General features: G+C 38.7%; 1 protein-coding gene across 1 annotated transcript; it reads left to right on the top strand.

The window, feature by feature from the left end:
• Positions 1-3,073: 3,073 nt before the first annotated feature.
• Positions 3,074-6,269, top strand: DEFB134 (defensin beta 134; the record flags this gene model as incomplete). Its single annotated transcript, XM_082728970.1, has 2 exons — positions 3,074-3,131; positions 6,127-6,269. The coding sequence occupies 2 exons, from the start codon at positions 3,074-3,076 to the stop codon at positions 6,267-6,269; spliced, it is 201 nt and encodes a 66-aa protein (XP_082585096.1).
• Between the last annotated feature and the right edge of the window lie 6,833 nt (positions 6,270-13,102).

Genomic DNA, 13,102 nt, shown 5'->3' with positions numbered 1-13,102 from the left:
CCCCATTTGGGACCATCCCCTGCCTGCTCTGTTCTCACAGGTCTGTGCCACATCTGTAATTTTTTCATGCTTCCAAAATGTACTGAACTGCTGTGCAGATTGCTCCCAGCACAACCCTAGGAGGCACCACTCACAGAGGCAATGAGGTGCATTGCACATTGATACATAACAGCTCAGTGGACCCCTTCCATATTTCATACACTTTGTCATGTCAGAGTCCCTCAGAGACTTCCCTGAGTTGGCACCTCTGATTTCCTTTCTCCGTTTGTGAGAGAGTCTTGCACAGAGATATATTTCTCAATTACAAGAAAAAAAGTTCATTATGACCAGTGTACGTCTCAATATTTAGAGAGAAGCTTGAGGAATGGTGAGGAGAGGGGAGCCATGGAGTATACAGGCCTTACGTGAAAGGTAACTTCTACTCAGTTCTAGCAGATTCTTGCCATGCAAGGGATGCCAAAGGAATGTTGCTGATTATACAACTATATATCTATATATCAGATTTATCTATAAGTATATATATGAGATATATATTAGATTTTATTATATATAAGAAATATATATTTATGTTTCATATATGAAATATAATGGGTAAATATAATGGGTATATAAGAAATATAATGGGACTATATATTTCATATATTATATTTCATAAATGAAATATAAATGCATATTATATATAAATATATATTCATATATTTCATATATCTATATATACATATATCAGATTTTCTTTACTCATTCATCTGTCCACGGACATCTGGGCTCTTTCTATATTTTAGCTATTGTGAGCATAATCTTTTGACATGCAGAAGTCTGCTGTTTGTTTCTCTCTTTTCAATGGGAAATAGTACACATTGTTCAGAATATGATAATGGTGAATTGTTTTAGACTTTTGAAAACAGGAAAAAAAGAAGATGAAATATGTTTTTTAAAATATTCTTAAAATCAAAATCTAATAAATTAGTAAGAAATTCCCAAATACTGTGAAGTGTGTAAACTGGGCGATTCACAGACCTGTACCCCTGGGGATAAAAATATATTATATGTTTATAAAAAATAAAAACTAAAAAAATTTAAATTAAAAAAAAAAAAGAAATTCCCAAATAAAATCCAGGTGTAAGGTAGGCAGCTTCTAAGATGGCTTCCAATGATTCCTGGCTCCTGGTATCCATGCTTTTCTATAATCCTTTCCTGTTGAGCCACTCACTTCTAATGGATCATATAGCATTGACTCTTGACAACATGGGTTTAAACTACATGGCTCCACTTAATACACAGATTTTTTTTTTCAATAAATATATTGGATGGGCACCTGGGTGACATAGTCTATTGAGCATTCAACTGTTGATTACAGTTCAGGTCATGATCTCAGGGTGGTGAGATCTAGTCCTCATGGGGCTCTGTACTCAGTGGGGACCCTGCTTGGGATTCTCTCCCTCTCCCCTTCTTCATACCCTTCCCTATGCTCTCTCTCAAATAAAAACAAGCCTTAAAAAAAATATGTGGCATATATACAATGTAATATTATTCAGCCATAAAAAAGAAGGAAACCCTGCCATTTGTAACAACATGGGTAAACCTAGAAGATATTATGCTAAGTGAAAAAGCCATATATAAACAAATATTGTATGATCTCACTTCTGTGTGATATCTCGAGGAAGTCAAACTCATAGAACTAGAAGGTAAAGTGGTAATTGCCAGAATTTGGAAAGTAAGGGAAATGGGGAGATGTTAGCCAAATCAAACTTTCAGTTATAAGATGAGTAAGTTCTGATGCTCTAATGTATGGTATGGTGACTCTAATTAATAAAATACCGTATATTTGAAATTTGCTATGAAAGTAAATCATATTATATTAATATGATAATATTATAATATAAATAATATAAATATTCTCATCACAAAAATAATTAGAAATATTTGAGGTGATGGATGTGTTAATTAGTTTGATTGTGGTAATCATTTCACAATGGATATGTACTTCAAATCATTGCATTTGACTGCTTAAACATAAGCAATTTTTATTTGTTAATTATACCTAGGCGCACCTGGATGGTTCAGTCATTAAGCATCTGCCTTCAGGTCAGGTCATGACCCCAGAGTCCTAGGATTGAGCCCCATATCAGGCTTCTTGCTCAGCAGGGAGCCTGCTTCTCCTTCTTCCACTCCCCCTGCTTGTGTTCCCTCTCTCAAATAAATAAAATAAATAAAATCTCAAATAAATAAAATCTTTTTAAAACTTTTTTAAAATTATACCTCAATAAACCTGGGGAAGAAAAGTCATAAAGAATGGTTGTTGTAACAGATATGTTCACTATCTTGAATGTGATGATGGTTTCATAAAAGTATATTTGTCACAACTTATCTAATGCTTTAATATTTAAATTTTTATGTCATTTCTATCTCAATAGTTTTTTTTTAATAGTCATAGTTATAAAAAATGACCTTGATGGGATATTATGCAGCTTTGGAAAATATCACTTATGAAGAGCCTTTAAAGAGACAAAAAATAGTTATGGTATATATCATGTTACAAAAGCAGGATATCTGAGTACAAGTATATGGTTTAGAACTACTTATAACAAAATATTAAATAATAAACTAGGTATACATAAAGTTTTCTTAAGAAATATACTGGTTCCTTCTGAGAGATGGAGCTCAAGTGTTAACTCTTCCTTCTTTGTAATTTTTAGAATTTTATAAATTGCCCAAAATTAGCATTTAATTTTTGTAGTAACATAAAAAAAAACAAAAAGTTTTATTTACTTAAGAAAAGAAAAAGTATATTTCTCAGTTCTCCATTAGTACCTTCGGAAAATCCAGGTCGGGGAGCAGTGCCTCTGTCAATAGGAAAAGCTGTCAAACAGGAAAGGGCCATCAAGTTTTTCCTCACATGAGCATTGCCAGCTCCTTTGCCTCAGGGAAGATCAGTGTAGCATATCTACCTGGAGCAGGGCATACCCCAGACTTGAGAAGTTTGCATGAGAGGGTGTGCTCAACCTTCCCTTGCTGCTCTCTGACAGCCAGAGTCAGACACTGCTACCAGTCTCCTCAACTGAGGCTCCCAGCCATGAAGCTGCTCTTTGTCATGCTTGCTTTGCTCTTCTTTTGGGACCCAGCGCTGGCAGGTAAAATGGGAATTTGGTGAGGGGGCGGGGGTGAGTCATTAGCCTAGAAAAGCAATTCCACTAAGCAAACCTATAAATGTCTTACCACCGTGGACCCTTCTATTTTCAAAGTGAAACAGCATCAACTGGTCTTACGTTAGCAAGACCTGAGCTTGAATTTTGCCTCTCCAATTTGTGTTAGCTGTGCAGCTTTAGGCAAAAGTCTAATCGTCCCTGAATCCTAGTTTCTTTATTCACAAAGTGGCAATAATACTAACCTCAGTCTTGCAAGGATTAAGTGTGATAATATATATAGAATAGACCTGTACACCACACATATGGTACCTGACTCATGAGAGCTATCATTATATCATCATTAGCAATACCCCAACCTCTTTGGGCACTATTGTCTTGTCCCTAAGTGAGGAACATGCCCAGCCATAATAGTCAAAACCAGCAAATGTGATAACTCAATTTGTTAAGCTTTCTAATTTGCTGAAATTGTTTATAGTTAGTTTATTATTTGTAGATGTCTTAGATACATGGGGAAACAGATTTGGAATGGCATGTCCCAAGAGAATTAATAAGTTTTATGTGCTAAAAGAAATGTCTGATCAGAGGAGATAGCAGGTAGGGAGACATGAGAAAGAACACTGACTGGTCTAATAGTTTAGCTTGCCCATATTCATTACTGACTTTAAAAACTCCTTCTTGGGGGCGCCTGGGTGGCTCAGTGGGTTAAAGCCTCTGCTTTCGGCTCAGGTCATGATCCCAGGGTCCTGGGATCGAGCCCCGCATCGGGCTCCCTGCTCCACAGAGGAGCCTGCTTTCCTTCCTCTCTCTCTGCCTGCCTCTCTGCCTACTTATGATCTTTGTCTGTCAAATAAATTAAAAAAAAAAAAATACTTCCAAAAACTCCTTCTTGAATATTCTCTTCACTCAGGGCTATTAAATCAGCTCAAATTCAGATATTATAGGATCGCATTTAATTTCTCATTCTCCCTCAAGTAATCCCTAGGTAGATGAATCACATTTTGGAATCATGTGACTCAGTAGGCTGGATATAAGAATCCATACAATCCAGGCCTCTTGAAGCTGTTGATGGGACCAATCCCGCTTTGGTTATTGGCAATGGTTTCATGGCTCCTAGATAGCCAACAAGATAGTATACAATATTGCCTTTAGTGTCTTATACCCTCCCAAAGCTCATCATTTCCATAGGAATTCCTTATCTTATTATGTGGACCATTACACTTCATCTTCTCAGGCTTTCATCTTTTTTTTTTTTTTTTTTTTTTTTTGCATGTTAGGAACACCTTTCATATTTTCATACTGCCTTGTATTTTTTTATTACTAACATATAATGTATTATTTGTTTAGAGGGTATGGGTCTATGATTCATCAGTCTTACAAAATACACAGTGCTCACCTCAATACATACTCTCCCCAATGTTCATCACCCAGCCACCCCATCCCTCCCACCCCCTCCACTACAGCAACCCTCAGTTTATTTCCTGAGATTAAGAGTCTCTTACAATTTGTCTCCTCTCTGGTTTCATCTTGTTTCATTTTTTCCTCTCTTCCCCTATAACTCTCTGTCTTATTTCTCAAATTCCACATATCAGTGAGATTATACAATAATTGTCTTTCTCTAATTGACTTATCTCACTTAGGGTAATACCTTCTAGTTCCATCCACATCGTTGCAAATGGCAATATTTCATTTTTGATGACTGCATAATATTCCATTGTAGATATACACATCTTCTTTATCCATTCATCTGTTGATGGATATCTGGACTCTTTCCATAATTTGGCTAATGTGGACATTGCTATAAACATTGGGGTGCAGTTGCCCCTTCAGATCACTACATTTATATATTTGGTGTAAATACCCAGTAGTGCAATTGCTGGCCATAGGGCAGCTCTATTTTCAACTTTTTGAGGAACCTCCATTTTCCAGAGTAGCTGCACAAGCTTGTATTACCACCAAGAGCATAGGAGGCCTCCCCTTTCTCTGCATCCTTGCTCAGCTTTCATCTTGCCAGCTAAGTAACCCTGATCCTTTTCTCTCCTTATAGGATAATTATCTTCCAAAGCATGGTAACTTGAACAGGATGTGTTGGCTCAAAATTTCTACAGATGACCAAATATTTGACACCCTTTTCCTTTTAAGACCTTCTTACATATGTAAATTTAAAATATTCATATTTTGATAATTCTACAGAATAGCAGTTCTATAAAAGCGTAAGTTTGAAATACCTTGGACCCCAATAAGACATAGTAAATCTTCAGAATAGATTTCTTCCTCCTCTAAACTCATAACACCATTCTATGCTTCACTGCACTTGTCATCTCTCACAGATATTTTGTGTTTCTTCTCTTTTTTTGTCTAGACTGAAAATTCTTAAGGTATATATCATACTCAAATCTGTACCCCAACGGCACCTGGATTTATGAAAACTGGTTTGGGAATGAATACAGAATTAAATGATGAGCAAATGACTACATGCATAGGTAATCTGATTGTTCCAAGTATATTAACTGGCCAGTTTGGGCAGACTTCCAAGTTATTAATTGTCATAGCTCAGACTAACATAACAAAATACTGAGGATTGTGTGGTTTAAATAAAATGTATTTCATCACATTTCCAGAGGCTGGAGAGTCCAAGATCAACTGCAGGCTGATTCAGTCTCTGATGAGAGCTATCTTCCTGGCTTTTAGACAATCAACCTCTCCACCAGTCCTACAGAATCAAGGCCCCACACTTTACAACCTCAATTAACTATAATTACCTCTCAGAGTCCCTTTCCCAAAATAGAGTCACATTGGAGTTTAGAGTTTCAACTTATGAATGGAGAGGGAGAGGGAGGAAAGATGTATTTTTTTTTTCAATTACAGAACCAAACATTATAATCAAGTCTCCTTGGAATCCAGTTTGACAAAAATGGAAGTACCAATTCTATAGTCCAAAAAGACCCATAATGAATTATTTATTTATTCATTTTCTTTCTAGGCTTGAATCCACTGGCAACAGAAATACACAAAAAATGCGACAGGAATGGTATCTGCAGACTTGAGTGCTACACAAGTGAAATGTTAGTTGACTACTGTGGGTTTCAGCTAGAGTGCTGTGTCAAAGGAAACCCAGACCCCTGACAAAAGAAGCCAGAGAACACCAACGAACTTCAAAGTCTTTGACACCCTCTCCACTGTCTTTCACACAGCGAGGGAATTTAGATTACACTGTGACCCTGTCATGTGTCCACGACTGTGGGTTTTAGCATTTTTTAAAAGCCATCAGAATCTTAGGATTTTGTATTTGAAAAGCTGAACTTCTGCCTTCCTAAAGACAGCTAAGCTTCTCATGAAAACTTAGGATGTATTTTATCATTTCAAAGTGATATCCATGTTCTTCTCAGTGCTGATTTCTCTCTTTCCTCATAGAAAGGATGTTTTAAGTATTTATCAAGGCCTCAAGTTACAGAAACATCTTTTTACACTTGGGCTTTACCCTACCATCCCTTCAGCTGTCTCTTTGGACTGTGCATCTTAGAGAAACAGATCTGCCCTAGCCCCCTAATGACCCTGTATGCTTCTCACATAGACTGCATAGACAAGGCATAACTGCACACTGGCCCAAGTCTTGACTGAGTCTGACCACACAGTTCTTCTTGAAACACAGGGAAAATATCATGTTGTAATGGGCAGTCTTTAGCAGGTTCTCAGCCACCTCCTTTCAGGAAGTGAAAGCACGGGACTTTCCATCGCAACCATCTTGGGTTCAGCTACAGTTATCAGACCACTTGGCTATCGTTTGCAGCTGACTCCTCAGCAGCACAGTGACCCAACATCTCTGCTACCCATCATCTGGTCCCTTTGGTTGGGTTTACCTGTAGCTCTAGGAGCTAACACCATGCTGATCTTGCTTTGATGTGTATGTAAGTAATAAATTTTCTCAGTTCATTTTGACTCACTATTTTCTTTACTGGTCAACATTATATAGGTGTGGTGGGCAAACCTACAACTTCTCTTATAGTGCTCTTTATCCTACTGACTACAGCGATGCTGTTGCATGTCTGCCCAATTTCTCAATACCATCAGCCCACATACAGATGCATGAGTGTGGCGTTCTGCACATGCAGTTCAGCATGAGGGTGTAGTAGCAAAGGGGGTAGGTTCTGGGCATGGAGCAATTCTTTTTAACCTCAGTGTTGGATCCAGCTTGGACTCTGGCAATTCTGAAAAGGTGGAGTTCTAGCTGCAAATAGCTGATTGCTGACCTGGTACATGGTTGAGGAAACAATACCTAAGTCCTGACTTAAAATGACAGTACCATCTTTGGAAGCAATGAAAAGAGAACAGTAAATGAGAAAAATGAGGGGTTGTGAGAGGTCCTACCCACTCAGATGCTCTTCAGCCTTTGATTAAACCCAGTGTTGGTATCTTTAGGGAGGAAGATGTTAAAAACACAGTAGAGTGTGTCCTCCCCTCAGAGACCCAAACTCTCCTGTGGAGTCAGTAGGAGATGGTTTAAATGGAATGGTATTAAAGATGGTCTGGGGGTGCCTGGCTGGCTCAGTGGGTTAAGCCTCTGTCTTCGGCTCAGGTCATGATCCCAGAGTCCTGGGATCGAGCCCCACATCGGGCTCTCTGCTCAGTGGGAGCCTGCTTCCTCCTCTCTCTCTGCCTGCCTTTGATCTCTCTCTCTCTCTGTCAAATAAATAAAATTTAAAAAAAAAAAAAAAAAAAAAAAGACGGTCTGGAATGGCAGTCATGATTATTAAGCATCCAAAGTAAGGAATACATCCACACAGGTCCCCGTAAAACTCTCAGACTCTGAAGGAGGCAGGAGAATCCTTCCATAAAAGGCACCGAATCTTATGGAGCTGTGACCTTACAGCATCCAGGGAGGCTTAGGCTTGCTTCTCATTTGACTCTTTCACTTCAGATGTACACTCTCTATACACACAGGTATATAATTGCTGAAAGCAATTCAGTCTGCTTACTATCTGAAGAGCCTCTTTTTCCAAATGGGTAAAAGGACACAGTTCTCCCATCAGAGATGTGATCTCCAAAACAATGGGAAAAAAACTTGAGTTTTCTCTGCTGAAACAATATAAACTCTCAGGAATCCTGTTAAGTCTTGGACAAACAGAACTTCCCACTATTACAAAAAAATAAAGATGGATGTAGGCCAATACAACACCTTCCTTATCTTACTGTTCATAAACCCAAAACTTTACATCCATATGCCATGTCAGGAAATGAATTCTGTTATTAACAATGGTAGCTGCAAACTGTTTTATTCTTTTGATGCAAAGTGTTTATGTAACCCAAGCAACCTCTAGCTTTTCTGGGCTCCTGTAAACATGGAACCTGAAAGGAAATTGGCTAACCATGGCTAGTCTCTGTACCTGGAGACATCCAAAAGAATCTTAATTCTAAGATCAAAAGCCTTCTTTAAAATAATGTACTTACCAAATATCTCAGTAAAGCAACAAAATGTGGAAGGGTATTTTCACAATTTAGAGCTAACTTCCTTCAGAATTCTTTTTGGATATCACTCCCTGACATCCCACTCATCCAGTGACAAACTACTACACTCTTTAAAAATAATACATGGATTCCATCAATAAATGAATAGATAAAGAAGATGTGGTGTGTGTGTATAAAAATGTATATATTATTATATATTATCAATATAGTATATATATTATATATAATGTATATACCATTTCCTATATATATAAAATATAATAATTACACTGCATATGTTATATATGCATTGTATACACACACACAACAGAATATTAGTCATAAAAAAGAATAAAATCCTGACATTTGTGACAAGGTTGGCCCTAAAGAGTATTATCCTAACTGAAATAATCAGACAGAGAAAGAGAAATACCGTATGATTTTATTATATGTGGAATCTAAAAAACAAAACAAATGAACAAACAAAACAGATTCTTAAGTACACAGAACAAACTGCTTGCCAGATGGGAGGTAGGTTGGAGGACGGGTGAAATAGAGGAAAGTAATTAAGAGATACAACTTCCAGTTAGGGGCGCCTGGGTGGCTCAGTTGGTTTAGCACCTGCCTTCAGCTTAGGTCATGATCCCTGGAATCAAGTCCCGCATTGGGCTTCCTGCTCAGCAGGAAGTCTGCTTCTCCCTGCCTGCTGCTCCCGCTGCTTCTGTGCTGTCTCTCTCTCTCTGTCAAATAAATAAATAAAATCTTTAAAAAAGAGAGATATAATTTCAGTTATAAAATACATAAGTCGCAGAGATGAAAAATACAATAGAGGGAATATAATCAATAACATTGTAATAATGTTGCAAGATATCTGGTGGCTACACTTATCATGGTGAGCGCTGCGCAATGTACAGAATTTTTGAATCAATATGTTGTACACCTGAAGCTAATATAACATTGTGTGTCAATTACACTTCAATAATAAATAAGAGAAAATAAAATAAAGAAAGAATAAAAGTGACACTTTTACTCTAGAAGCTGGAATAGAGATTCTGAGAAGACTCGAGAGCAACTAAAAGCTCTGTTTTTAAGGAAATTCACTTTTGCTTATAACTGACTTAAATAAGAAATAGAACCGACCTCTGATAAACTAGAACTGACCTAGCTGATAAACTAGAACTGCCTTCAAAGATTCTGAAATCAAGGCAACTACCACAGAGATCAATTTTTATCTGGTCTTCTCCTTTTGCTCAGTTTTTCTGGAGTGACACAAGACAGCGTAGAAAAAGAAAATCTATTGCTTTTCCTAGTATTCTGAGTGACTCTCTTCGCCAACTGCTTCCTGGGACCATGAAGCATCCTCATCTCCCTCCTCTTCTCATATATCATAGGATGGTGGGACAGGCTTCTTAGTTTGAATGTGTCCTAAAATCACTTAGAATATAAAAATGATCATGTGAGCCTTGCTTAATTGGATCAGAATTCCATAAAGAACAGGATGTTGATTTTCTGTTGCTTTCTATTTCAGAACATTTATCACTCAGGATTGGCATTTCAATTCCTACTAGCTTACTTAAATACTGGAAACCCCCATTTATTCGTATATTTGCTTGAATGTGCAATCCATGCTCTTCTGAGTCAACACCTGTGAATTATTTGCTTTACTCCAAAGAGTTCATTCTCTTTTTGAGTTTATTTTTAACACCTATTTTGAATTGTCAGATATCCTTGTCTTCTTTGGGTTTACTGGACCCAAAGTTACTGGAGGATTATTGTGACATTTTGTGATGTCACATTTCCTTCATTCTTCATGTTCCTTGGAGTTTTGTGTAGCTGATCTCACGTCTCAAGTAGCAGTATCCTCCTCCAATTGCTATTAGCTTCATTCAGATGGCAGACACTTTTCATTAGTCTTGCTTATTTCTGGGACTTTCTCTGACCTGGTGTGGATAGACCTGTGCTCCTGTTGTGGCAAAATTCTTAAGTTTTTGTGTCTTCTCTCAAAATTCAAGACACCAGGGTGATTGCTAAAAAACTTCTTCTCCCAAAGGTAGAACTATGGCTCAGCATTGTAACTTCTTCCTTGTCATAAACTTTGGCTTCCCTACTGTGTTCACTCCCTTCTTCCAGGGCTCATTCTTGCCACCACCCTCAGAAGCACACACAAGGAGACAGCCACAGAGTGGGGAAATATGAGTTTGGCGCTCAGAATTAGGGGAGTCTGCAGGCCAGGTAGCTACCACTGTATATGTATTAGAATGACCAAAACTCAGAACATTGACAACAACAATCCTGGCAAGGATGTGCAGTAACAGGAACTTTAATCCTTGCTCTAATCAATGCAATTTCAGAACTGCAGAAATTCAGAAATTCAGCCATTTCGGAAGACTGTTTGTGAGTCCTTAAAAAGCTAAACATACTTTGATCGTATGATCCAGCTATCACACTAATTGGTATTTATCCAAAAAAATTGATAAAACACAAAAACCTGTACAATCATGTTATCAGCAGCTCTGATAATTGCCATAACTTTAAGGTAACTGTAACATCCTTCAGTAAGTGAATGGATAAATGAACTATAGTATCCACAATGGAATTATTCAGCACTAAAAACAAATGAGCCATCAAGCCATAAAAAGATGTGAAGGAGACTTATATTCATATTGCTAAGCAAAAGAAGCCCATCTAAAAGGGCTGCATACTATATGATTCCACCTATGTGATATTCTGGAAAAAGCAAAACTATGGAGACAATAAAAAAATCAGTGGTTTACACTGGTTTAAAGGTGAGGAAAAGATTAATAGATGGAGCATAGAGGATTTTTAGGGCAGTGAAGATACTCTGTATGATACATAATGATGGACACATGTCAATATGTCCAAAACCATGGTATGTACAACTTCCAGAGTAAAGCTTAGTGGCAGCCTGGCTGGCTCAGTCAGTCGAGTGTGCAACCTTGATCTCAGGGTTGTGAATTCTAGGCCTATGTTGAGCATAAAACTTACTTTAAAAAAAAAAAAAAAAGGCACCTGTGTGGTTCAGTGGGTTAAAGCCTTTGTCTTAGGCTCAGGTTATGATCCCAGGGTCCTGGGATCAAGCCCTGCATTGGGCTCTCTGCTCAGCAGGGAGCCTGCTTCCCCTCCTTCTCTCTCTGCCTGCCTCTCTGCCTGCCTGTGATCTCTGTCAAATAAATAAATAAAATCTTAAAAAAAAAAAGAGAGAGAGAGAGTGAAGCTTAATGTAAACTACAAGCTTTGGGCAAAATGATGTGTCCATATAGATTAATCAGTTGTAATAAATGTATCTCTCGTGCAGGGTGTTGATAGAGGGCAGTGAGTAAATGGAAATCTCTGTACTTTCCACTCTGTTTTTCTGGTGAACCTAAAACTGCTTTAAACAATTACAATCTATTAATATTTCTAAAAAAGAAGGAATGATGCTGATGTATCAGTTGCTGATATATGCTACAACATGGATAAATCTCAAATGCATTATGATTTGGGGTTTTTTTTTTTTAAGATTTTATTTATTTAACAGAGAAAGAGGGACAGCAAGAGAAGGAACACAAGTGGGGGAGCAGCAGAGTAAGAGAGAGAAGCAGGCTCCCCACAGAGCAAGGAGCCCAACACTTGGTTTGATCCCCCAGGATCATGACCTGAGCCAAAGGCAAATGCTTAACCAACTGAGCCACCCAGGCACCCCATAAAGTGCATTATGTTAAATTTTAAAAGCCCTGGGACAAGACAGCAGAGAACTAGAAGGAGGTGCCATTTCAACCTGTCTGCTAAAGTGAGCTGATTACCTACCAAAGAATTCTGATCACCCATAAAATCAGCCTGAGATTAGACTTATACACTTCTGGATCTCTACAGGCAGTGGGCAGCTAAAGCAGAGTGGGAACATTGGACTGATATCAGAAGATAAACAAAAGGGGGAGGGAGCCACCAAAAGCGACCCATTGGAAAGTAATAACCCAATACAAGAGTGTCCTGTTATTGGGACCAGCATTAACTTGGAGTCTGGCTGAAAGCACTCCAAAAGAGCAAAAAATTGTGGGGGGAAATTGCGGGGATCGGGTAGTTAGGGACAGGCGCTTAAGTCCGCCGACCCAGGACAGCCATCACTGGCGCTGAGCCAGAGAGAGTACAGCAAAGAAGCCAGGTCTTGGACCCTGAGCCACCAGCACCTGAGAGCATCTGGGTGGCTGTGCCCGTGAGTGTAAGGAAACCTTGCCAGCCAGCAGAACCACAGCCTTTTGCACTCTCCACGAGCAAGCTGCGGGACAAGAGTCTGAGTCCTGCCCTACACCCTCCCCTGAGAGAGGTGCGTGCAGGCACCAGCCAGTGCTCTCTTGGACCCAGAGACTCTGAGCACTCCCAGCCCAGGCCAGCGGGAAAATCTCAGTGCACTATTGCTGCTTGAGACCTCTCTGGTTTGGGGTTCAAGCAGGAGTTCTGTGACCCCAGAGATGGTGACTGGGAATGTGCTCTGCCAGTGGCATAGGGAGAATTTC

The sequence above is a fragment of the Mustela nivalis genome (genome assembly GCF_964662115.1).
Source record: "Mustela nivalis genome assembly, chromosome: 4".
NCBI lineage: Eukaryota > Metazoa > Chordata > Mammalia > Carnivora > Mustelidae > Mustela > Mustela nivalis.
The sequence above is the reverse complement of the archived record's forward strand: the minus strand, read 5'-3'. Positions and strand labels throughout refer to the sequence as shown.